We start from the raw sequence: 25,507 nt of genomic DNA on the forward strand, positions 1-25,507 counted from the left end.
ACTTTATCTTTCAGTATTGAGAAAAGCAGGTCTGCATTAGACATGTGAACATATAGGTGAAATAGATTTCAGTATTATAATTTGTACAATATAATACAATTTCTTTACATTGGTGTCATGAGTATTACTCCCTATTAGACTGGATAAACGGAAATAAATTTCAGACCGTCTTCAAGACCAAGTCATGCAAAAGAATCCAAAGTTCTTTTCCAGAGCAGTGAAGTCTGCTACACATATTAACTTATATAGTCACTCCATTCTGTTAAGCAGCTCTTAAGTTAAATAAGTTAAACATGTTAATAATCTCCCTCAGTCAACAGATGATCAGCTGATTTACTTAGGAAAGAAGGTAAATTATTACAGGCCTTCAAAGCTAATACAGGTCACCCATTACACTAGTTCATACACAGGCCAGCCGTAGCTCATGAGGTTCTCTTTACTGGATAACGTCAACAAAAAGATTGAAAGCAAATGAATGAAAAATGATCCTTGTCTTTTTATTGTTTACAGAGATTCCAGTGTACCCACCGCCTCTTGGGTGAGCACGATATCCCACTGGCTTGCGTGGAGCAGGTAGTAACAGGTAATTCAACAGCACATGAACGCACTCCACCACGCTTCCCAACACCTGCAGACCACCTGTTTTTTTTTGCTGCTGTTTTCTACAATCAGTTGAATCACTATCAAAGAGGAGCTTAGCACGTAAGCTCTAGTGTGTACACATTACAATATGTAAATAATACAACTCGATTGTATAACCCCAAAACTATCGGATCCGCCCACACACAGTGTTATGAACAACATTATCAAATCAGTTTGCGATCAACTTATGCAATATGCTCTCAAAAATATTTTGTGTAATTTCATACCAATAGTAATTACTTTTATCTTTTGTTGATGTTTCTGATTTGATGCATGCAAATATTCATTAATTCTCCTAAAATTGTGTGTAAACTTTTTTTTTTTTTTTTAAGACTTTTTTTTGGGGTGGGGGTGGATTATTTCAAATCATATTTTGTAATTATGATTCATCTAGTAGCTAATCTGGTTTGATTTAAAACCTAAATTGTTTTCATTTAAATAGAGGCTTTTGTACTTTTTTTTTTTTTTTTTTTTTTAAACTATGATCCACATTTTCGCTCAGAAATTCTCCATAGATGCCCTGGCTGTGTGAGATGAATGCCTCGGGCTCCACAGACCCTAGTTTGAGTAACACTGCCACATGAAACTCCAACCATGCTTTTATGCTTTTAATAGCCTAAATGAAAATGTTTTGAGGCGTCTGACTGGTCAGACCCTATGCAGCTTTATATAGAATGTCCCTCGTGTGTTAATCCTGTCGTTCTCCTTCAGTGTTTTTACAGTCACTGGTTTCCTTCTAACATTGGTTGTTCTCCATTTCTTTTTTTCTACTGCACCTCAGTGCTCAACTTAATCTGTCTTTCTGTGTCTGTTCCCCTTTTACCTTTACGTAAACTGCTACTGCATTTGTGTTAACATAACAAAACGGATCATGTGTCCTAGATGACTGACTGTAACCCCGTTGGCTTGGATTTTTCCACGAGTGATGCAGTCAATTGAGACAGTGTAGCGTAGCTGCAGAACCTGTTTGGATGGCTGTAGATGAGCTCATCCAGCCAGACTGCAGCCTGAGCCTGGCCACGATTAATCTTGTTCGTGTTAGATCCGTGCACTCCCCTCATTGCTGACTTAGCCTCCCAAGTGTTGAATTGCTGTGCTGAACAGATAGAGCATGAAGCCTGCTTCTTTTCCCTTTTTTTACTCCGTCTGTGTGTGTGGCTTTAACAAAAGACCTTTATAAGAGAATCAGGCATAGAAAAAAAACACACTGCATGCTCTTTGAGGCTTCATTCTGTCAGTAAGGCATGCGGAGTGACCCCTGGAGTCTGGGATATTGCCCTTGGCGTTTGTCTATGCTGTATTAATTACAGGACTGAAGGCTCCAACAGACCATATCTGCTTATATTTGTTTCTTTTTTATATATTTTTTATGTCACATGCAAGAGTAGGCTCCTCTTACAAAAATATTTACTTGCGTTTTATTTACTTAAATTAACTACATCTTAGCAACACAATTCAGTCTTCAATAGTTTCAGTAACATGTTTACATTAGTTAATGAAATTGCAATGAAAAATACTTTTAAAGCATTTATAATTGAACAATTTCATGTTAATTTATAACAATAGAACAATATCAATGTGTACCATAGTTCCTTTACATACTGAATTTTGATTAAAACACTCCTCTCACTTAACAATCGCTTACTATTTAGACAAGTAAAATTTACTTGTTGCTCGTCATTAGAATCTTTTAGCTGTGCACATAAGAGACTTTTTTTGGAAAGCAAATATTGAACTGTGAAGTGATATTTTTCCATATGTCTTCTTGAACGTTAATGTCTAGTGAGCTCATTCAGCTCATTAGTGGATATACTTGATTAGAGGAACTCATTTTGTGGTGAAGATAAAGTGTCATGTTCTCTAGAACTCCAAATGTTAAAAAATGGAACAAGTGGTCTGAATTAGTACTTCTGTATTCCTTAGTAGTTACTTTAGGAAAAGAGAATTTACTTAATTATTTCAGTTTCTTATTTTATTTATTACTTTAAACATAGTCATTATTTCTTGTGCCTTCAGATTATTTGACTGAATATTATGTAATTCAGATTATACTGCAGATTATACTCCGTCGCTGACTAGCACGAGTAGAATCCAATAGTGAGATTAGTAAACTTGGTAGTAAGCACCCATGACACACAATGCTGTGGTGTTCATGCAAATCTGCCTCTTGCCACATCCCAATCCCAATTCTTCTTATCATTACCAGTCCTCGATCTACTTTCATTATCAGTAATGCTTACAAAATCAAAATAAGACTTTGTGTTTTTTTCTATAGTGAATGATGTTAAGGGGAAGCAGAAGATTTTAGGTTCCAATCAGAAGCTGAAATTTAACCCCACTGAACTTATCCTCTACTGCAAAGACTTCCGCATCATCCGATTCCGCTTTGATGAAGCCGGACCCGAGAGTGCTAAAAAGGTACAAAAACGCACACACACACATACGTAAAATAATTAAGATCGCAGCCCCTTGCACCCAAACACACTCCCACACATGCTCACACACCTCCGCGTTCCAGGCCCTTTTAGATTAGTCTGAGAGAGGATTAAGGACTAATGGGTTTGACTGCAGCCCCCTGCTGAAGTCCCCGAAGTGAAATTGTAAACATGTACAAGAAATTCCTGCATATTATTGGTTCCTCTCCTGGAATGAAGTTTTATGCGAATTCATTGCATTTTGTTTCGTCAGTGTCCTACTTAAACTAGAATCCGTTCCTAGAACTCTAGGCCTGTGGTGTTTCAGGAAGTCTCTTCTTTTCATTGTCTCCCCTTTCCTACTGAGAGGTTGTAGGATGAGGGGATTATAGTTTGTCATTTTACCTAAACAGCATTGCTTTCATCCACCTTCTCTGTCTGGTGGATACTGATTTCAATTTCAATTTATTTATAGAGCACCACTAAACACAACTGCCGTTGACCAGTGTGCTGTACAAAGAAAGTAACCACTAACAGAATTAAAAACAAAGACAGTTCACACATAAAACTACAAGACATAGGGCAGAGCAGAAGCAAATCACGAATAATAAGCCAGCTCAAATAAAAATGTTTGTAACCTGGATTTAAAAATTGATAGCTGCTCCGAGATTTTGGAATAGTCTTCCTACAGAAATCAGAACCGCCCCTACACTACTGCGAATGTTCGATCACCCCTAGACTTGAGTCTGGTTCTAGGAACCACTAAGAGCCTTAAGTTGGCAGACCTAAGAGCTCTTGCAGATTGATGGTCTATCAAAAGATCCGAGAGGTAAGAGGGTGCTAAACCATTTAATGACTTAAAAACCAGTAAGAGCACTTTAAAATGAATCCTGTAGCGCACAGGTAACCAATGTAACGACTGAAGGATTGGGGTAATATGCTCACGCTTACGAGCTCCTGTCAGGACTCTAGCAGCCGCATTCTGAACCATCCGAAGGCGGTTTAAGGAGGATTGAGTTATCCCCAGAAAAAGAGAGTTACAATAATCAAGCCTCGTGGTGATAAAGGCATGAATTACTCTTTCAAAAATGATTAAAAGAAGATCCCACTGCAGACCTGTAATGACTAGTCACAGAGAAGCCAGATTCGTCTCTTCCTTCCTATTCTTACTCAAAGATCATTTAGATTCAAATGTGAAATTACTTAATGTTCATATGAGTTTTTTACTTTGTTATTAGACCATTTGTTTTCTTAATTTTTTCTTGTTGAACAGTTGCAATCATAACAGTCTGGCATTATTTAGTTGACAGTTTAATTAGCCATTCAAATTCGAGGAATTGGTTCCTCTCCCATGACTTCTCACATTTGTTACAGTTAGGACACGTCCTGTAAAAATGGCCCGTATGGTCACCCTAAACATTAAACTCTAACTAACATTATCGCAGGCCTGTTCACAACAAGGACGATAACTATAAAGATAAAGATATAGTTCTAAAAATCATTCAAAGATGACGATAAAGATATAGTTCTAAAAATCATTCAAAGATGACGATAAAGATATAGTTCTAAAAATCGTTCTCAATATTAAAGAATAGCAGAGTCCATACCACAACAATAACGATAAAGGCACAGAGAAACGATGTCGTTAGAATCACTTTCAGACCGATTTTTTTTTTTCCAGCTAATGAACGACAAAAACATTGACATCCAATCAGAATCAATCCTGCTGTAACGAGCTTGAAAATTTAAAGCGGCAGACCCGCGAGTGCTTAGAATAAACATGATATCGTTTGCTGGTGTGGACACTAAAACAGTTATCTTTATAGTTATCGTTCTTGGTGTGAACAGGGCTTTACTCCTTCAAATGCATGCCACTGTAAAGGACCTCTGTGAGACCAAAACAATGAGAAATTTTATTCACTTTTGTTAAAATGAGAGATTTATACATTATTTAACCTCATACACTACCGTTCAATGTTTTTTTTTCCTCCGAAAGGAATACTTTTATTCAGCAAGGACACATTAAATTGATCAAAAGTGACAGTAAAGACTTTTAGAATGTTACAAAAGATTTCTGATTCAAATACTCATCAAAGAATCCTGAACAAATGGATCAATTATCAATTTAAAATGTATTTAAATAGAAAACTGTTAATTGTTAAACTGTAAATTGTAATATTTCACAATATTACTGTTTTTTTACCATACTTTTGATCAAATAAATGCAGCCTTTTTGAGAGAGACATTTTTTTCAAAAACATTTAAACATCTTACTAAACCCAAACTTTTGAATAATAGTGTATTTTGTAATATTATTATTTTTTTGCTTTATTTACAGACTGTCTTAGTCTGTAGACTGTCCGAGTCTTTGACAGAAAAGATAATCAGATATTCTTAAACATGTTCTAAAATTTTCTTACTTTTGTAATGTTGGTTATTTATTTTATTTTTTATTTTCCCCAATGATAGACTAAGGCCAAAAATGCACGGCAGTGAAGCATTTTGGAGCGTTTTTAAAGTTCCCTCCAAAACCATCAGAGGCTCTCTGCCTCATAAAATAAAGCATGTTCTGTTGAGGAATGTCTCTCCCTCCCGTTATACATCTGTGCCATAAAGCAGATAAAAAGAGCTCTTTATACAAGCTGATCTGATCATACCATGAACTCCAGGCTCTGTGACTCACACCGGCCTACAGACCCATCCTGTTGCTTCACAACAGCTGCTGTTGCCTGGCAATGTGGAACTTTGTGTAAAACGAACATTCCACATTGTGCTACTGTCAGAAGAGGAGAGCGGCCTCCAATTCGTCATTCCTGCAGTGTAACGAGCCCTGATTGGCCATTCCTATAGCATGACTCAGAGCCAGATGAATGGTTTTCACAGCATCTTTGGAATGATTGTTAGTCATCATTTATTAGTCACTAGAATCTCAAAGGCTGCACTGAGAGCTGTTTATGTTGTTGAAAGCGAAAAAGGGAGTTTTCCTTACTGTAATAGGAAAAAGACTGAGGGAAGCCGGGCTTTTCACCTGCAGTTACCCACCAAATACAGAGCCCAAACTCCAAGGGGAATAACTAAAGGTATAGAAGGAGGGAAGTCAAGGGGGAGGAAGAAAAAAGAGGTGTCAGAGTTCAGTTCTAAACAGTCTGCCAGCTCCTGAGAATGTGTGAAGGAAGGGGGAGAAAGGGGTAAGAAAAGCACCACAAAAAACAAGAGGAACAAAAAGCCCTTTGAATGCGGCTCTCACTTTCTGAGCTCTTAGCAAACATGTGCATTTATCTTGAAGTTCCGTTCCAGAGCTTCCCTGACGCTTTTGTTCCTCTGCCAGTGACGGCTAAACTTGTGGAGCTTACGTGAAGGGCAAGTAGAGTGCGTTTCCTTGACAGCCGTTGCAACACGCACCGCTTATTCTGGTGCTAGTATTATATAGGAGCCTAAGGAAATCTGATACGGGTAGTTTTTTAGGCATCTCAGCTCTGATTGGACTAAAACGGAAGTAAATGTCAAATACTGTTTTTGGATTGTGAAGGCAGGACTCCATTGTGTGTTTCTCGAGTTTAATGTGTCATTTTCCTGTAGGCTAGGATAATTGCTGAGTGTAATTAATGCAAAGACGCCTGGGAAAAAGAAATGGAAAAAAACAACAGTTACAGATCTAATTTTCAGTTCACAGACATGCCTAATGTGTCATCAGTCTGTACAGTCGTCATTGTTCATTTCCAGCACTTTTGTCCCTAGTGCAGGGTTTTCTTCTTCAGAGTTTCATACAGCAATCTCCATTGGAAAACACTTCTGGCAAAAGTATGTTTTTGGCCTTTGACCACTATAAGCATTCAATTCTTTGTTTGAGAAGCACACGATTTAAGGGCTATTCACACAGAATGTGTTTGAGTTGAAATGCAGGGCAGTGGAATAAAAAAAAATTAAAAGTGGAAAAGCTTCTTTTAACATGGATGCCATGTTTTTAGAGTGCCGTGTCTCACACAATATTGATCTGCAAAATACAAGCTCAATGTTCAAACATGTCTAACACATCTAGCATATTTGTATATAGTAAAACAATAAACAATTTGTGCAGTAAAATATAAAGAAATGTGTCAACAACCTCTTATTTGAGTTTTTGTTCCAACTGTTGTTTTTTGTACAAGCGGATAGTTCACCCAAAAGTGAAAATTCCTCCAAACCCTTTTTGTTCAAAACACAATGGAGGGACAGAAATCGCTTAAGTTTCATTCAAAATATCTTTATTTGTGTTTCGAAGATGAAGTCTCATGGGTTTGGAAGAATTTAAATTTTTAGGTGAGCTACACCTTTAAAATGAAATTGTATGAAAACATGGGAGTGAGTGAATGATGACAGAATTTTCATTCCCAAGTGGGACATCAGTCATGTAGAAAATATGTTTGTTATTTTAAGACTCGTCTGTGAGATATGCAAGACACCGCAATGCTATTAGTGCTGTAAAGGTGAAAGTCCAGCCTAGCTTGAGCTCTGTGCACAGACAGTGCTGTTGAATATTTCCATGCCTGGATCCAACAGCTGTGCCAAGAAAAGCTCTTCTGAATGAATAAACTGACCAACAGGTGTTGCAGGAAAACAGATAACAGAAAGAAAAATTCCCCAACTTCACCATGTTTATCAACCAGTCTGGGACCTTACTAGCAATAGTTTGTGCCAAGAATTTAAATCAAGCACTTTGGTGTTTTCCAGTGCCCTGTGGCAGAAGTATTTATTACGTATGGATTATTTCTGCACAGGCTAATTTTCTCTTCCAAATCCCTTTTTAAAAGATTAGAGATGTACATGTTTCATTTGTAATGGAGTGTTTTGGTAAATTGGTCTGGAAACATTTTGTTAGTAAATGTCAACAGTTGTATTGTTAGACGAAAGGAGGAGGAATTTATTTTAATGACATTTCAGTTCTGTTTTCTGAGGAAATTGCAGTGAATAAGTGAAGGTCATTTTGTGTTAGTCATAATGTGAATGTATGATGTGCTTTTACAGGTTTGTCTGGCCATCGCTCATTACTCCCACCCTGCTGACCCACAGCTACTCTTTGGCTTTGAATACGTCGGAAAGCGATACCATGAATCAACAGGTTGGAAAATACTCATGCAGCCATGACAGCAAATTATTTGTGCTGTTTCCACAAGAGCTGCCAAATTGAGTTGAGCTATCCATACATTGTTTTCCCTGCAAGTCAAGACATGAGAAGACTTTCCAGGGAATGCAAAGTGCTTATGTTATGAATAGCAGGGCCATATAATAAGATTTATATGGCTGCTATTATTGGGCTCCATTGTAACATGTAGTTTTAAGACATGACAGAATGTAACCTGATCCTGATCAGAGGAGCATGTGACGCCACCAGTAATGCAAACCTAATGCATTCTGCCTTTCAATGTAAATGGATGTAAAATATGTCACTTAACTAGATCTGAAGAGGGCTGTTTTACTACCATTCAAGGTTTGGGATTTGTACTTTTTTTTTTTATTTATTTTTTTTTGTACAAGTCTCATTCTCACCAGGGCTACATTTATTTGATCAAAAAATAAAAACAATAATATTGTGAAATATTATTACATTTTAAAATAACCGTTTTAATTAGAGATGCACCGAAATGAAAATTCTTGGCCAAAGCCGAACAAAATAAAACACTGGGCCGAAAGCCGAATACAGAACACATTTTTTTGTGTTTTAATTTCTTTAGAAAAAAATCCTACTGACCCCAGGCTTTAAGTAGTATGTGTCCATTGTCATGTTTTTTTTTAATTATATGTATTATTATAATCTAATATTAAAAAGAAAAGTTATGTGTTATGTTATGTTAAAAAAAGTCATATTTTTCACGCCTCATGAGTTGGTATCCCTACGCAGCTGTTTGAGCATGTACATGTGTGGCTTGTACAGGTGAGCAGGTGAACGGTGTTGACCCTGGCGGGGGGCTGCAGACGCCCCTCTTCGACTGCTCCTCTGACTGGGACAGAGAGATCAAGCGTACTGGTGCTTCCGAATGGAGGGTGTGTACCATAAATCAAGGCTATTTCATCTCGCCCAGGTGAGTTTTATATTTGTGAGTTTACATGTAAATTGTGGTCTGTTTTGCAATTTTGCTATTTAACTACTTTTTTGTTGTTTGCAGTCTCCCAGAGTTCTTTGTGGTTCCGGTATCTCTAGCAGATCAGGATCTGAAGCAATACGCCTGCTGCTTTTACTCCCAGCGCATCCCGGTGAGCGCCTTTTACCAGACTGGATTATTGGTTTTGGAGTGAGAGGAGAGGAAATCTACAAATCACTTTTATTACCCCAGTCTGTTTTGCTCTTACTCTGAGAGAAAGTCATCAGTCGTATTGGTTAAAAACTTTGCAGTCTTATTTAAGTGCTAATAGTCTTACTTGGTAGATTGATTTGCACTTAATAGTTGTGAGTCAACCATATGTGTCGACATATGTAGGCTAAGATTAGACATTTGTAGAGTATTTTTATATATGTGTGTGCACTTTGCTTTGTAGTTGTGGTGCTGGAATCACTCCAGTGGGAGCGCTCTGGTCCGCATGTCTAACATCAGTGACCCACAGCAGCAGAGGAAGGTGGAGCAGCGGTAAGAAAAAGAGAGAATTACAGGCTAATTAAGAGATTTAGTTTGACCACTGTTTTAAGGAAAAATTAAACCGTAATCATACTGTTGTGAGAAAGTAGATACACTTTAGCTGATAATGTACTCCCAAATATTATTTCATGGCTTTTAGAAATTTAATCAAATGTTGTGATTGTGCTTCTTTGCTCATCTCAGATCATTTGGCAACATAAACTCAGTAGGGTTGCCAGATCTGCTCAGATCCAACAATACAGGCAGTCGTTTTCAGAAATCAGTGGTTAAATCCTCTGTGTTTCTGCAGGATTTCCAGTGCCATCACTAAGAGCCACCCCCTCCGCAGTGATGTCTTCAAGTCCGATTTGGACAAAAACCTCCCGAACATCCAGGATATTCAGGCTGCTCTGCTGAAACTGAGGCAGATTTGTGTTATAGGTAATCAATTGCCCGCTGGAGAAAGGGATGATTGCGGTACACACTCGGTTGAATAAGACTTCAACTCCTTAAGGAAATCCTTACCAGACTTATTCATGTTAATTAATTAGCTTAAGTCTGGGCTCCAGTTAGGGCCAGGAATATTTTTGGTTATTCCAAGAATCCCACACAGTGCTTCCTGGTGCCATTTTAAAAACATGTTAGTTGCAAATACAGTTTTTAAACACTTGATCCTCTTACTCTGAGAACTAAAATCTGTAAAATGATCCAAATTATGTAAACTGACTCGTGGTAAATCGTTTGTTTATTGCCTTATCCACTTTGACACTCTTTACATCTTGTATTAAGATGCATTTTTGTCGATCCTGTCACAAGTGGACAATGTTAAATACAGGTGTAAACAGGGTCTAAAATCTTTTGAGCTTGTCCGCTTTTGACAATTTCCAGAGGATTGCTTTCATAGTGTCAATATATTGTGCCATATTACAATCAAAATCTGCATTTTCCCACTTATAAGCAGAGTGATGGCTTCATTTGTTTAATCGTATTTGTGTGCTGCACTTGGCGCTCCCGTACAATCTACAGTGTGACAAAATAAGTGAAGAGGGTCTAGATGAGCACAAGTGGTCACATTTAAAAAGCATCTTAATACCAGGTGGAAACGACATTGGCTCTAATGCATCTTATGCTTGCCTCTGTATTTATATGCATATGTAGATTCCTTTGAGGAGTCTGAAGAGAAGTGGCTGTCATCCTTAGAGAGCTCAAGATGGATGGAGTATGTCAGGTATTATTGAGAAACACTCAGTAGTCACCAAACAGCATATTTGATGTCTCAGCTTGTGCCAGAAGTTCCTTTGTGCCAGAAATGTTGGCAACAGGCACATGTTTCTGTTTGTGCATTCTCAGGTGTTTATTTAGTTCTCTGCAAATCTGTCTGTAGATGTTGATGCTGAGTACACTTTTAGGATCAGTGTGGTATGCATTTTTTTACAGGACATTTCTGCGGCATGCAGTAGAGGTAGTCTATATGCTGGAGAGCAGACATGTGTCGGTCATACTCCTAGGTAAAAAGCCCTTTACAAATAAAGTTATACACATTTATGTTTGCTTCATCCTGTTGTATATTAAAAGAATATTCCAGGTTGTATATTATGTTAGATTATATTTATTAGAGTGTTTGTATCATTATAAGTGCAAGCACATGAAAATAATTTTCTGTGGTAATCAGCATGCCACAAATGCTGCAGTTAAATTAAAAAAGTTAAATTAAAAACCTGGCATATTCCTTTAAAGGAATAGCTCATCCCCCACCCAAATACATAAATAAATGAAAATAAATCATTTTCAGCAGATTTTTATTTTGGGGTGAACTATTCCTTTAATTGTTCTGTTGTCTGTTATAGACAAATCTAATATATCAAATGTAATATCTTCTAAATCGTATGTGAAGTGATTAATGATCTTTATGTTTGTGTGTGTACAGAGAAAGAGGATCGGGATCTGAGTTGTGTGATTTCCTGTCTGGTGCAGTTGATGTGTGATCCTCACTGCAGGAGTCTTCACGGCTTCCAGGGCCTGATCCAGAAGGAATGGGTAATGGCCGGGCACCGGTTCCTCGACCGCTGCAACCATCTGAAGAAGAACGACAAAGAGGAGGTTGTACAGATTATAACAGTTGGATTCCAGTATCTTCGTTTTATTTGAGGCATACACTTCTTTCTGATATGTGAAGATTCAGGTTTTTTTTTTGTTCATATTTTTTCTTTCTGCAGTCTCCTGTGTTCCTGCTGTTCCTGGACTGTGTGTGGCAGCTGTGGAATCAGTACCCAGCAGCCTTTGAGTTCACTGAGGTGTACCTGACAGTGTTGGGGGACAGTATGTGGGTCCCAGTCTTCAGCACCTTCCTCTTTAACTGCCCCCGACAAAGAGCAGAGCACAGCAGGGTTAGATGCTTTTTGACTATTTTTAATTTGTTTGTTTAATTAGTTGTTATATTAATGATTATTAAAACTTGATAGTTATTGTTATCATCCTTGGTGTGAACAGTCCTAAAATCAAATAGCAGAGCACTGCAGGGCTAGATTCTTGTTGGTTTATTTAGTTAACTAATTAAATATGCATCATTATTAATATATATGTTTGTTGTTATATATTATAATTATAAATGTATACATTAAAATTTATATTTAATCATAAATATCAATGTATACACTAGCATTCAAACGTTTTGGGACGGTTTTTATGCTTTTATCCTCACCAAGGCTGCATTTATTTGATCAAAAAAATCAAATAAATTATTATAATTATATAATGATTATTGTGAAATTATTCCTGTATTAAGTATTATTCTTGTGATAGCAAAGTGGAATTTTTCAACAGCCATTACTCCAGTCTTCAGTGTGACAACTGAAGTGTGCTTTTTCAGTATATTTAAAATATTTTTATGTATTCATTTTTTTCTTAATTATTATTAACAGTCATCAGTTCTTGCTTAATTAATTAGTCCTAATTGTAGGCTGTTTATAGACAAAGAAATATTGAAAGAGATATCTCCCAAATCACATTATTTTATCAAAGCCATGAATAGCCACTATCTTACTGTAGGTTATTGTAATATCATATCAAGTCACTCATTTTTACATCTCCCTTTCTATGTCGGTTTGCCTGTTTCTCTCTCATCTCGTCAGGATTTTGCAAGCAGTAAGAGTATTCATCTGGGGCAGGACCAGGCTCTGCGCTTTCCTCCAGTGTGGGACTGGTCTCAACAGTTCAGTCTTAAAGACCAGAGTCTCTTTAATAATCCCCTGTATGTGGGCAAGATCGCCACCTGTGTGCAGAACGGCACAGTAAAGACATTCACACACAGGCGCAGCAAGGTGAGCACTTTATCTCTGCTAGTCTGTATACAGTAGACTTTGTTGTCTCCTTGGGTAATACCAGTCAACAGCAAAAGATAACAGGGCTTAAAAATGAAAAAAAAATTAAATCGGTTCACCTTGAGCAGAAACGGTATTTTAACGTTTCTGTTCCTGCGTTCCTCAGTATTATTACTGTTCCAAAACCGGTTTGAGTAGAAAAAATACTAGTTACTAATGTAATCAAAAAGAAAAAAAACCCCATCTTGATCTGGTATAAACGCTTTAAAGACTTTAAAGTATTTTTTTTCAAGATATTTAAAAATGTTTGCTGCATTGTTAAAAAAAAAATGCTACTCGTATAAAATTGGGTTTTGAGAGAAAAAAAAAACATCAGTAGGCTGCAATTGCGACTTAGCTATGATGAATTTAAAGCTAAGCGCGGGCATTTTACTCGTTGGATGCACCGTCACATTTGCCTTGGCTGTACTACTTAAATTCATGATTGGTTAACTGCAAAATTCAAATATCTAATGGAGCGATAAAATAACGTTATCAGTATACTGTACGTATAATAACGTTAACTGGTTAATGGCCATTTCAAATTTTCAATTCTGTTTCTGGTTATGTTGCTGTCAAAGTTTTGTTCGTTTACGGTTTTTGTTTTCCTTCCTTGAACCGATTCAGAGCCCTGAAAGATTTATTATTTATTGTTGGCTTCTTCCTCAGAAAAACTACAGCTCCACACTGCGGGGTCTGCCCTCCGCTTTGCGAAACGGCTCGCTCGGACTGAACGACACCCTGGCACGCCGGAACTCCCTCGTGCTGCGTCTCCGTTCTGATTTGTCTCAGGTACGGGAGCAGCAGGAGACCCCATCGGAACGCTTCGTTCGGGACTTTTTCTCTCGTCCTGTCGACCTACAGGGCCTGCTGCTCCCCCAGATCCTCCCATCTCACCTCTCTGTCTGGAAGCTCTACTTCCTGCGCTGGGTTCCCGAGGCACAGATTCCTCAGGGCGGCCCCATCACTGCCTTCCACAAGCTGTCAGTACTCAGAGACGAGATTGAAATGCTCCAGAACCAGTTGAGGCAGTACCACGGCGCAGCGGTTACTCCTAACAACCTGCACGCAGAGCACAGCAAAATGTACTTTAAGGTGACTTTGACTCCTCACCAGTACCCTGCTCCTCCAGAGTACCTCAGCTCCTCGTTCCCTTTCTCTCCTGTGGGCAACCTGTGTCGCCCTGGCATCCTGGGGACTCCTCTTAGCAAGTTCCTCAACGGAGCCAAGATCTGGCTCTCTACGGAGACACTGGCTAATGAGACGATTTGAGGGCAGAGCGCTTGGATAGGACTGTGAGGTCACACAAACAGTCCTCTCAATTTTTATTCAGTCTGTTGTCAGTCAGTGAGGGTTTGTTTTTGCACATGATTAAATATAAAGCTCCAATCGCACATCTTTCTGATTTAGGATTGTTTGGAACGGTTGTACACTGCCTGTGTGGACTTTACTCCTTGTGTTTGGTGGATTTTTGTGTGGAGCTTGTGGCATTAGTTGGAAAGGAAGTAGAACTGGTAACACTTTTTATTAAGGTTCAATTTGTTAACATTAGTTAATGCATTAGGGATCATGAACTAACAATAAACTGTTTTTATAGCTAATATTACATTTCCATGTCAATATACATTACTACCATTCAGAGGTTTTGGGTCAGTAAGTTTTCTATTTTAATGTTTACTCTTATGACAGCAGAGGTGAATTTTCAGCAGTCATTACTCCAGTCATCAGTGTCACGTGATCCTTTAGAAATCATTCTGATATGCTGATTTGATTCTCAAAAAGCATTTCTTAATATAATCCTTTATTCATAATGCATTTACTAATATTCATTTATACAAACTTAAAATTACAGTACATGTAGCAATAACATCAACCTGGTTCTTGATACCTAATGCATTAATTGATGTGACAAATTCAACTTTATTATATGGTGTTTTTGTAGAACTATAACTTAAATCAATGGTATAAAATGTGCATATATTTTATCTTTTAATCCTAAAATAGTTTAAGATTTCTTGAAACCTTCTGGTAAGGTCTAACCGTAGTTAGCTGTATAAAAATCAATAACCAAAATTGTGAAACTTGATATAGGAATTGACAGGGTTTATCAGTGTAAACCCCTATAGCAGGCAATAACTCTGCACATATGGGTGCCTCTCAGGTTGGCTGGATTCCGGTCTGTGAGGCCCGTAGCTTTCTATAGCACAGCATGGCTGTTTGAAGGTGACTGACAGCTGCTCAAGCCAATCAGCTGGTTGATTTGACTTGCATTGCAGTCAGTGTCTCAAACAGCATCTGAGTGTCAGATTAGACATTATCATTTTAGAAAGTTGTGCTAATGCACCTGTGAACTTTTGCTTTCATTTGGAGTTAATTTACTAGTGTGACAGTGATGTCTTGGTTTGATATGTAGCCTTTTTAATTATAGATTTTTATTATGGTTGGGGACTGTATTTTGATTTTGATTTTTTTCCTTCCAATTTATATTCTTTTACTTGTTTTTCCTAAAACTGGTACTTACCCTTTTCTCTTGATACCCTTTAACTAATCTGAAGTAATGCACAGTATGTGTGTAGTTTACCACTAATGCTGTCATGAGTATGAAAACTGTTTGTTTTTGTTTTTTTCTAAAAGCACAGTTTGATTTGTCAAACAGCACTGATATTTATTCAGTTATGCAAAGAAACTAAAACAGGGAAATTATACCAATCCTCTGTGCCTTGTTTGTGGGCCCTGATTGCAGTGTACCTGTTCCTTCCCACCCCCCAGATATTAAAAAGCTACAAAACACATCACAGGAGTTTTCCCTCTGGTGTGTGACTGGAACAACTCTGACTAATTCCAAAGCTTGGTGTGGAAGTTGTTTAGATATCATTGGTTGGTCAGCTGTGACTCTGTGTAGAGAGTCAATAAAGGTTCTTAATTCTAGTTTTTGTTTGTGAGCTCAGGGGGAACCTTGTGAGGCAATATGCAAAATTTGGCTCTTCAGATTTTCATGCAAATAAAAAGAATTGCCACCTTTGAATGGAGACCTGCCTTTTTTGTTCTTTCTAGTAATTTTATGAGTTTAGAAATTAGTAAAAGCTTTCTTTAATCGAATTGGTTACCATTCTCAGAACACAAGTTCAGCAGAAACTAGCTGTAACCAAAGAAAGGAAACATTACAGAGCACTAAAGTCAGCAGTAATACCCTCTTCTGTCCACTTAGTGCTATGACTAACTGAATATGAGTATACATTTATTCATTAAGTAAACTCTGAGTAAACAAAAGTAAATTATAAAATGTCAATGAATGAATATATAACTTATATTTTTTCATTGGATGCATTTATTGAAAGTTACAACAGCCCCAAAATGTATTTTATACACAAGAAATAAAATAATTAAAATACTAAATAATAATAATAACTTTATCATGTATCACAAACTGTGTATCCTAAATTCAAAACAAGTAACATTTATTTTAAAGAAATATAGCACAGGCATACTTTTTAGTTTTAAGACCTAACATTATTTTAAAGAAATATAGCACGGGCATACTTTTTAGTTTTAAGACCTAACATTCCCCAAATTATGCTTGTTAGGTTTTAATATATGAAGATATATGTATATATACAGTGCCCTCCAAAAGTATTGGAACAGTAAAGACAAAATTGCTCTGTTGGCTGTGGAGTCAAGACATTTACAAATATGATTAAAAGATGAATATCAGACAAAACTACAGAATGTCACATTTTATTATTGGGTGATTCAACACAGATGTTTTACCAGCTAAGAAGTTCAGCACTTTTAGAGTTTCATCCCTCTATCTGATGTGAGCAGAAGTATTGGAACAGTTGCCTCACAGATCTTTCTAAGTGATCAGCTGTGTCCTGTTGCATTAATTATTCAGATATTAAAAGCAGGGAATGTGTCGTATCAGTTATATCCATTACTTCTGTATTCTGAATCTTGCATTCGATGATGACACACACAAACCAGGATGAAGATGAGGGAGCTGACTTTGAGAGAAAAGCAAGCAATTTGGATGCTAAAAGAAAAGAGGAAGTCAGTTAGAGCTCTAGCAAAAACAAAGCGCATGGAGAAATCAAGAGTTTGGAAACCACCAGCGACACCAGCAACCAACAATGACCTGATCGGCTGAGAAAACAACAGTAGTTGATGACAGACAAATCATAAAATCTGTGAAAATTAATCTTAAAAGACATGTCTGTAAAATCTCCAACAACTTCCAGAAAGCTGGGGTGATGCTCTGACAATCTACTGTCCTCAGGAGACTTTGACACAGAATTACAGATGCTACACAGCAAGATGCAAACCTCTGACCAGCACCAAAAATAGAAAGGCAAGATTAGAGTTTGCAAAAAAGCACAAAGGTGAGCCAGAAGAGTTTTGGAACTTTGTTTATGGACCGATGAGACAAAGATGAACCTTTATCTAAGTGATGGGAAGGCAAAAATATGGAGAAAAAAAAGGGAACTACAAATAATCCCAAGCATACACAGCCTCATCTGTAAAGCATGGTGGAGGTGGTGTCATGGCATGGGCATGCATGGCTGCCTCTAGAACAGGCCCTCTCAACTTTACTGATGACTTAATGTATGATGACAGTAGCAGAATGAATTTGGAAGGGTACAAAACCATCTTGCCTACCAATATTCAAAAAAATGGCATCAGATTCATTGGGAAGTGCTTCATATTGCATCAGGGCAATGACCCAAAACACCCTGCCAGTTCAGTCAAGGAATTTATAACGGCAAAGAAATGGAAAGTCTTAGATTGCTCAAGTCAATATCCAGATTTAAATCCGATTGAACATGAATTTCACCAGCTGGAGAGGAGAGTAAAGACAGAAACTCCCCAAAACAAGCAACAATTGGAATTGGCTGCATTAAAGGCTGGGAAAAGTATTTCAAAGAATGAGACCAAGAGTCTGGTGATGTCTATGGGTCACAGACTCACTGCTGTGATTGTGCGCAAGGGATCTGCAACTAAATAATAGCTTTTAATCTTTTATATCTGCCTTATGTTCAACTGTCTCAATACTTATGCTCACATCAATGAGTGGGATGAACTCTAAAAGTGCTGTTCTTTTTATTTGGTAAAACATGTGTTGAAACGGCTAATAATAAAATGTGACATTCTGTAGTTTTGTCTCATATTCATCTTTTAATCATATTTGCAAATGTCTTGACTCCACAGCCAACAGAGCAATTTTGTCTTTACTGTTCCAATACTTATGGAGGGCACTGTAATATATAAAGTAGTAGTTTTGGACAGTTTCTGGTTGTTAAACATTGTGGAACATGTTCATTTGTTAATATTACAGGAACTGACTTCATACATCCATGAAAAGAGTTAAAATCTAAAGAAATGGCTCTACCAGTGCCAAATGCCCCTTGTTTTGATATTTTGCATCTAATGCAAGAAAATTAAAATGTCAATGTCTGACTTCACTGTTTAAATGAAGTTTTTATGGTTACTATATTGACAGGATACTGTGTACTGGTGATTTTAATGAAAGACTGATTTAATAACATATCAATCCAAGTTCTCTGTAAGGTGATCTGTAAATAGCTTTCTATCTGTTCACAAGCAATATATATATGTATAGTGAGGTTGTTTAATTATTATAGTCCAAAAATATACAGATAAAACTCCAAGACTCAAATGTACAGGAAAAAGAAATCTGTAATTTATTAAATGACAGGATACAACGATTAGATTTCTCAAAACTAATAACTGTACATATTGCCTTTGACACAAGTAAACGTTACAACTTGAGCTTGGAAACAGAAATCTCTTTTTGTTTCTTCTTCTTTGCTGTCTGGTCCTTTGAGCCCTTGATTTGGCCTTTGACTTGGTCTTGTAACTGGGAGAAGAAAGCTTGAGAGGAACGCAGGGCCTTATCCATGCCATCATTCTGTCAGAAGGTGCAGGAGGAAAAAAACACCAAAAAAAGTTATACACCTAAACAAAACCAATCATTTAATTGTATTCAATAATGCTGCATTTGACTTAGTTACTGACCGTGAGTATTTTGGCTTTTCCTCCTTTAGTAAGTTTCTTGAGAGTCTGTTCAACCTCAGCTTTACTCTTCTTCTTCTGGTCTCCTCCTTTCATCGCCTCTTTGACATTCTGTCTCTTCTCCCGCTCTTGAATCTTCAGATGCTTCAGTTTCTTCTTCTTGCGTCTCTCTCGTTTCTTATCTGTAGTAGTTTTCTCTGTGTCTCCGAGTATGTCTCCTGCCTTATTCTTCTCCTGAGAGAAGGAAATAAAATGCATTGACCGCTCATAAAGATTCTGAGATCTAACTTGTGTAAATGTTTCACTCAGAAACTACAAAGCAAACTCTTCCCTAAACACTTTAAAGTGAGGTTTTCTGATAAACTTGAATTGATGTGAGCAGGCCACACAAACCTTAACCTCCTCTGGAGCCAGAAGTGTGGCGTCGCTGGCGTTGACTGGAGCCACTTCCTCCATAGTTATAGAAGGCAAGTTGGAAACCACTTTCACCTCAGGAATATGCTAAACAGAGAGAAGAGCAGGAATCCATTTGACATGTTTAGGCCAATATAACTCAATGTTTACAGATTTACATCAGCTGTTTCAATGAACAGCTAAATTGAAAGTTTTTTTAACATTTCTATAGGTACAGAGCTGGAAATCAGTTTTGTTTGTTTTTCAAGTCATGCATGCAGGAATACACTATAGCTGGCTCAATCCATAAGGAAAAGTTTACTCACTGGTTTTGGTGTGAAGTGGAAGTTTGATAGCGCATCCAGTTTAAGGAAGAGTGTGTCCATGAGTTTCTGGATTTCTACATGTGCTGGGTTCTCTTCCTCTTCCTTCTTTTCCTGAAGCCCACAAAAAATATAATATAATATAATACGATATAAAAGTTTAGGGTCAGTAAGACTTTTTTTTTTTTAAAGAAATGAATACGTCTTCCACAAAGATGTATTCATTTGATCAAAGAAAGTGACAGGAAAGCCATTAATAATATTAAAAAAGGTTTCAAATTTAAATAAATGTTGTTCATCAAAGAATCCTTAAAAAAAATTATATTTTCCACATTATTTTTCAACATTGATAAGAAATTTCTTGAGCATCAAATCAGCATATTAGAATGATTTCTGAAGGATCCTGTGATGCTGAAGCCTGGAGTAATGGATGCTGAAAAGTCAGTTTTGCCATCATAGGAATAAATTACATTTTTAATCAAATATAATACAGTTCTTATGAATATTATATATATATATATATATATATATATATATATATATATATATATATATATATATGTGTGTGTGTGTGTATATATGTGTGTATGTAATATATATATATATATATATATATATATATATATATATATATATATATAAATTTTTTTTTTTTTTTTTTTTAAGATTAAATAAATGCAGCCTTGGTAAATATAAGAGACTTCTTTCAAAAAAGCTCTTAATCACTCCAAACTTTTGAATGGTTGTGCAACTCGAATTTTTATATATGTAAAACAATTTTAGACTTCATCCAAATTATAACCTAAAATGTTTTTATAACTGTACACAAAAATGAGCGAGACAGAGCAATGGACAGGACTCACCTGTGTCTGTTTTATAAACTCCTGCTCATAAACCTCAGCCAGACTCAGTTTGCTCTTCTCGTGGTCCAAAGTGAGTCTCTTCTTATATTCAAACACCTCCTCTTTAGGCTTCTCCTTCCTTACCACATCATCCCACACCTGAGACATAACCACAACCATAATACAACAAAAAAGTACACTGGGTCATGTTTATGAAACAAGCTGACAATCATTCATAAAAACATTCCTAAGTAAACTGTGGTATTCAATTCAATGGACAATTTGCACAAAATGGATTAATAAATGATTTAAAGTCACTTCACTTGCCTTTATCGCTTCAAAACAAAGATGGCATCAACTTAGAATATGTACATTAAACATAGAACAAACCTTATCTTTGATTCTCTGTTTGATAATGTCCTCAAGCTGTAAGGTAGTTTCTTCTGTGATGGCTGGAGCTGTTGAGAAGAGAAACAAAGTAATGAAGAAATCAATAAAGACTTCAGGCATTAAGTCTTTTGCTGTGATGATCAGCATGAAGTTCTCACCCATCCTAGAGGCCTGGTCAAACGCCACATCCTCTTCCAGCATGCTGTTCTCTGGTCGAGTCTGAGCGCCCACCTCTCCTGTCAGCTGCCACGGCTTCTCGGACAATGCAGCGTTCTCCAGTTCTTCAATCTTTTTTGTCATCTGATTAAATTCATATCAAATCAGGATTAGTATTGTCAACTAAAACTTTTTTTAATTAAAAAATTTTTATTAAATACGCAGATTTTGATTAAATACATTTTTTTCAGTTAAAGATCACAAAGAAAGATTACCAAGTACAAAGACAAACCTTTTCCTGTCTCTTTTCAAAGGATGACTTGGACTCAGGTTTAGGCACGTTTTTGGCTTTTCCACCTAGAATATCTTCCACATCCTCCCCATCACCGTCATCATCAGGGAGGTCAAAGGTTACCTTGCGTAAAGCATTTCTTGCTCCATCACCTGTGTCATCCCTAAATTAAGATGTGAAATGCATTAGATCTCTGAAAGAAAATGTTGTAGCATTATATTCTGTTAAAACAGGACAGCAGGTATTCTCATGACTTACTCCTCCATATCAAAATCCTCCTCATTCATTTCATCTTCTTCTCCCTCATAATCATCTTTAGATGCTGGTTCCTTCTCTTCAGGCTCTGCATCCACTGGAGCAAAGAAATCTTTGTATTTCACATCTCTGGAGCTTTTCTTCTGTAAAACAAAAGACATTGAGCTTCATGAGATGTCAGTTTGAATGTGTGTTTATACAAAATAATGAATATTGAAATATAAAAATAGTCAAAATACATTTTTGATTTTGATATTTCTGGTTTACACGATCCTGTTACATGCATCTGTATATTAGACCTGTAGTTTTACATAAAGGTGATGCAACAACAACAACAACAACAAAAAGGCTCAGGAAAAGTCTGTTACACCATTACCTTTTTCTGTTTTGTGAGTGCTACAGGTTTATCAAAGCTTAGTTCCTCGTCATCATCCGATGGCAAATTCTGAAAGTAGTCTATGTCCTGCTCTTTCTCATTTCCTTCTCTTCTATCCATGTCATCCAAAAAGGCTTCCATTTCTGACAGTTTAAAAAACCTGTCGTCTACTTCTGATGGAGTCCAATTAGGTTTTGACTTTGATAATTTGGCAGCTGAGTGTTTCTGCTTGGTTTGTTCCTCAAATTGATCTACATCAAAGTCCAAATCCGAGTCTTCACCGGAGAAGTCATCGTCCTCATTGCTAGCAGATGGTTTCAACCTCTGCTTAGTTTTCTCCTCTTTGTCCTTATCATCATCATCAGCACGCTCTTCTTCTAAATTATAAGCAATTTCCCCATTATCAACATCATCCTCCTCCTCCTCCTCCTCCGCATCTTCAAAAAATGTTATAGTGTCATCTGTGACAGCTTGTTCCACTGCCTCCTCAAAATGTGTCAGTAATGCATCGTTCTGAAGCTCCAGCTCCTGCCAGATTTGCTCCTCATCAAAGTTTTGGATGACCAGCTGCTCCAGTGGGCTTCCTTTGCAGTCTGCAGGCTCATGGGCTTTATGCAGGTCATAAAGAGTCTTGGTAAGAGATTTGAAGTCTGTTGCCAGAGCATCCTGGACACTGAACAAAGATTAAAAACACAAAAGAGAAACATTACAATTTTTAACCACACTTATTTGTAATAGTATATTACTATTTGCATATATTTATCATTAATTATATTTACTTAGAATCTATATTTAAAACATCCACAGAAATCAACATGAGAGAATGGTACATGTCATATATATTAAACTAGTAACCACAACGTGAGACTTTTGCACATGTGTGGCCCGATACGCGTTTCGGCTCGATTAACGTTAGAAAACGTTCTGTCTTAAATTAACAAGCCATTCAGAAAAACAGTTTAAACATTTAACTTGCATCTAACCTGAGAAATAACTCCGGATGTGCTGTGTCGCTGTTTAGTAACTGTAAGCAGCTCTCAAACGTGCTGCCTTCCCCGGTCGCCATCGCTGCACTCACATGGGTCTCTGTGTAACGTCACGCTTAGTAAATACAACCCCCGGAAACAACATGCACTGTGTTGCGTTCCACATAGAAGGTTCCATATAACCACACTGTTTCTTAATATTGCGATTTACTGGTTTTTAGTGTACCATAATTCTGTTTTAAAAATGTAAATATTATGATTTTTTATATGGGTAAATTATGCATCTCTTACCATAACTGAACACGTGGTTCGCGCTGATTAAATAAAGTTATGCTTGCTTGCTTGCGATGACCGCAAAGATGGCTTCCTCTTTACTGAAGGTTGCAGGTAAACTGTAGTAACGTTATATCGATATTGTTTTAGTGTCTCTATGTTTTTCCTTTAAATGTTTGCAATATTTAGAGCTGCTTTTATTCTAACTGCACATGTTGCACTTGTCTGTATCTTACTCTTTGACAGCTGTTGTGAATAAAATCCACCATAGATTAATTTTGTTCAATATTTAATGCGTCCATGCTGCAGCCTCATGTCTCTTGTAGTTACAGGTCTCTCGAGGTGTGCGTGGCACACTTTACCCTCAGCGAGGGCAGTGTCTCTGACTGTACCCGTCAGTCAAGGTGTCCCTCAGTCATTATGGAAGTTAGGCAGACTGAATCATGTGGCTATTGCAGTGCCAGACTTCGAGAAAGCCACAGCCCTGTATCGTGATGTGCTGGGGGCTCAAGTAAGCGCGTGCCTCTCCCTGAGCACGGGGTGTACACTGTGTTTGTAGAACTGGGAAACACCAAATAGAGCTTCTGCACCCTTTGGGAGAGAAAAGCCCTATTGCAGGATTCCTGCAGAAGAACAAAGCTGGAGGGATGCATCATATCTGTATCGAGGTAAAGATAAGATTAGGTTAGATCAGTGCTAAATAGTTCTCAACCTTTTTTAACTGAAGGCCCCCTATTGTCCAACATAATATTCAAAGGGCCCCTATATTGGCTAAGATGTATAGCATTTCTGCTGTAATTTTGACAGTGCTGCTTTTTGCATTTCTTATTATATTAAACAATTTTTTTTTTAAATAAGTAAATAAAAAAGCTATTGAGGAGAATAGTAAACATGACTTGAGAACCAATGGGTAATGTAATACTCCTCTTTTAATACTCAAATTTGTCTTTGGCTTCTTGTACACATGTACAGACAAACAAAAGTTGCATAACAAACATAAAACTGTATAAAAATCACATAGGTGTCATATCACAATATTTATTAAGAAAATTTGGTTAAAGTTAGGAAGTCGTGGCCGAATGGATAGAGAGTCGGACTTGTAAACTAAAGGTTGTGGGTTCGAGTATCAGGGATTGTAGGTGGGGGAGTGAATAACCAGCACTCTGTCCACCTTCAATACCACAACTGAGGTGAGACCCTTGAGCAAGGCACCAAACCCCAAATGCCCCGGGTGCTACAACATTGGCTGCCCACTGCTCCGGGTGTATGTTCACTACTGTGTGTACACTCGGATGGGTTAAATGCAGAGCACAAATTCTGAGTATGGGTCACCATACTTGGCCACACATCACTTCCCCCCTTTCCTTAAATGTTTTTTTGTCCTTTTATATTTAAAAGTAAATTGATAAAAATAAGACCCCTGCATTTTCAGTTGTTACCAAAAATTAAATACTAGGATAGAGTATTAGTTATTATTTTCTGTTAATTCTTGCTTTTTCAATATTCCAATATACAAATAACATTAAATGGGATAATAACAATAATATTAATAGTAAATAAAATAATGAAAATTCATGAACTAGATTTCTTGTGTGGCTTCACACTAAATATTGAGCTGGTTTCACAGTTTAGTGTCAGTGTCCATATTTATGTGTTGCTTGTTCAATTGCCGGTGGATGATATCAGTGCTGCAATAGTTGATTTGAAGGAAAAGAAAATCAGACTGCTCTCACCAGAGCCACGGATAGGAGCTCATGGCAAACCTGTGATGTTCCTCCACCCTAAAGACTGTGATGGGGTTCTTGTGGAGATCGAACAAGCCTAGCTATCACACACAAGATTATCTAGTAAACAGAGACACTATGATTAGGCTGTTCATGTTTGACACTTAAGCTATTGTGATCATTGCAAGAAGGATTGTACGATTCCACTTGTTCCATTAAATAGATTCTTGGCCTTTTTTCTGAAGTAAAGATTTTCTTTAGTGACTTAATAAATGATTAATTTAAGTTAGTTTGATCTTTTGACCCTTTACAAACTCACACATTCAAAATGTGTACAAAGTTTGTAAATCTTGTTTAATTCTTTTCGTATTAATATTTGTGGGGTACACTAGGTATTTTTCTTGTTTTTCTAAATGATGATTACAACAACAGAAGCCAAAATAAGCTCAATTAAATGCATGTTTT

General features: G+C 37.1%; 2 protein-coding genes and 1 pseudogene across 3 annotated transcripts in view; 2 read left to right on the forward strand and 1 right to left on the reverse strand.

Annotated features, from left to right (window-relative positions):
• Window positions 1–16,033, forward strand: part of LOC306845110 (myotubularin-related protein 10-like) — a 28,763-nt gene extending 12,730 nt beyond the window's left edge. Inside the window, exons 4-16 of the mRNA XM_079377698.1 lie at window positions 511–583; window positions 2,918–3,060; window positions 8,061–8,154; window positions 8,968–9,115; window positions 9,200–9,287; window positions 9,570–9,658; window positions 9,957–10,087; window positions 10,805–10,874; window positions 11,084–11,154; window positions 11,574–11,746; window positions 11,863–12,033; window positions 12,778–12,966; window positions 13,675–16,033. Of these exons, the coding sequence (XP_079233824.1) occupies window positions 511–583; window positions 2,918–3,060; window positions 8,061–8,154; window positions 8,968–9,115; window positions 9,200–9,287; window positions 9,570–9,658; window positions 9,957–10,087; window positions 10,805–10,874; window positions 11,084–11,154; window positions 11,574–11,746; window positions 11,863–12,033; window positions 12,778–12,966; window positions 13,675–14,277 (2,043 nt within the window). The 3' untranslated portion in view covers window positions 14,278–16,033. The remainder of the gene's footprint in view (window positions 1–510; window positions 584–2,917; window positions 3,061–8,060; window positions 8,155–8,967; window positions 9,116–9,199; window positions 9,288–9,569; window positions 9,659–9,956; window positions 10,088–10,804; window positions 10,875–11,083; window positions 11,155–11,573; window positions 11,747–11,862; window positions 12,034–12,777; window positions 12,967–13,674) is intronic.
• Window positions 16,034–18,158: 2,125 nt separating this feature from the next.
• LOC306881708 (U3 small nucleolar ribonucleoprotein MPP10-like) lies at window positions 18,159–23,193 on the reverse strand. The gene is made up of 11 exons (XM_079435933.1): window positions 23,043–23,193; window positions 22,060–22,732; window positions 21,687–21,826; window positions 21,429–21,591; window positions 21,139–21,280; window positions 20,981–21,048; window positions 20,612–20,749; window positions 19,752–19,862; window positions 19,426–19,533; window positions 19,036–19,266; window positions 18,159–18,928 (listed from the first exon to the last, which is right to left on the reverse strand). Exons 1-11 carry the CDS (start codon window positions 23,123–23,125, stop codon window positions 18,779–18,781), a joined length of 2,007 nt encoding a protein of 668 aa, XP_079292059.1. The 5' UTR covers window positions 23,126–23,193; the 3' UTR covers window positions 18,159–18,778.
• A 211-nt stretch (window positions 23,194–23,404) lies between these two features.
• Window positions 23,405–25,143, forward strand: LOC306870005 (methylmalonyl-CoA epimerase, mitochondrial-like; annotated as a pseudogene). The gene is made up of 3 exons: window positions 23,405–23,432; window positions 23,645–23,986; window positions 24,946–25,143. The product of its transcript is annotated as a methylmalonyl-CoA epimerase, mitochondrial-like (transcript).
• Window positions 25,144–25,507: the final 364 nt, after the last annotated feature.

The sequence above is a fragment of the Barbus barbus genome (assembly GCF_936440315.1).
Source record: "Barbus barbus genome assembly, chromosome: 1".
In the NCBI taxonomy this organism is placed as follows: Eukaryota; Metazoa; Chordata; class Actinopteri; order Cypriniformes; family Cyprinidae; genus Barbus; species Barbus barbus.

Coding starts and splice junctions, on each gene's coding strand:
- LOC306881708 (XM_079435933.1), bottom strand. CDS start 23,125: ATGGCGACCGGGGAAGGCAGCACGTTTGAGAGCTGCTTACAGTTACTA. Junction 19,534..19,751: donor TCCACTTCACACCAAAACCA/GTGAGTAAACTT, acceptor CTCTCTGTTTAG/CATATTCCTGAGGTGAAAGT. Junction 18,929..19,035: donor GAAAAGCCAAAATACTCACG/GTCAGTAACTAA, acceptor ACCTTCTGACAG/AATGATGGCATGGATAAGGC.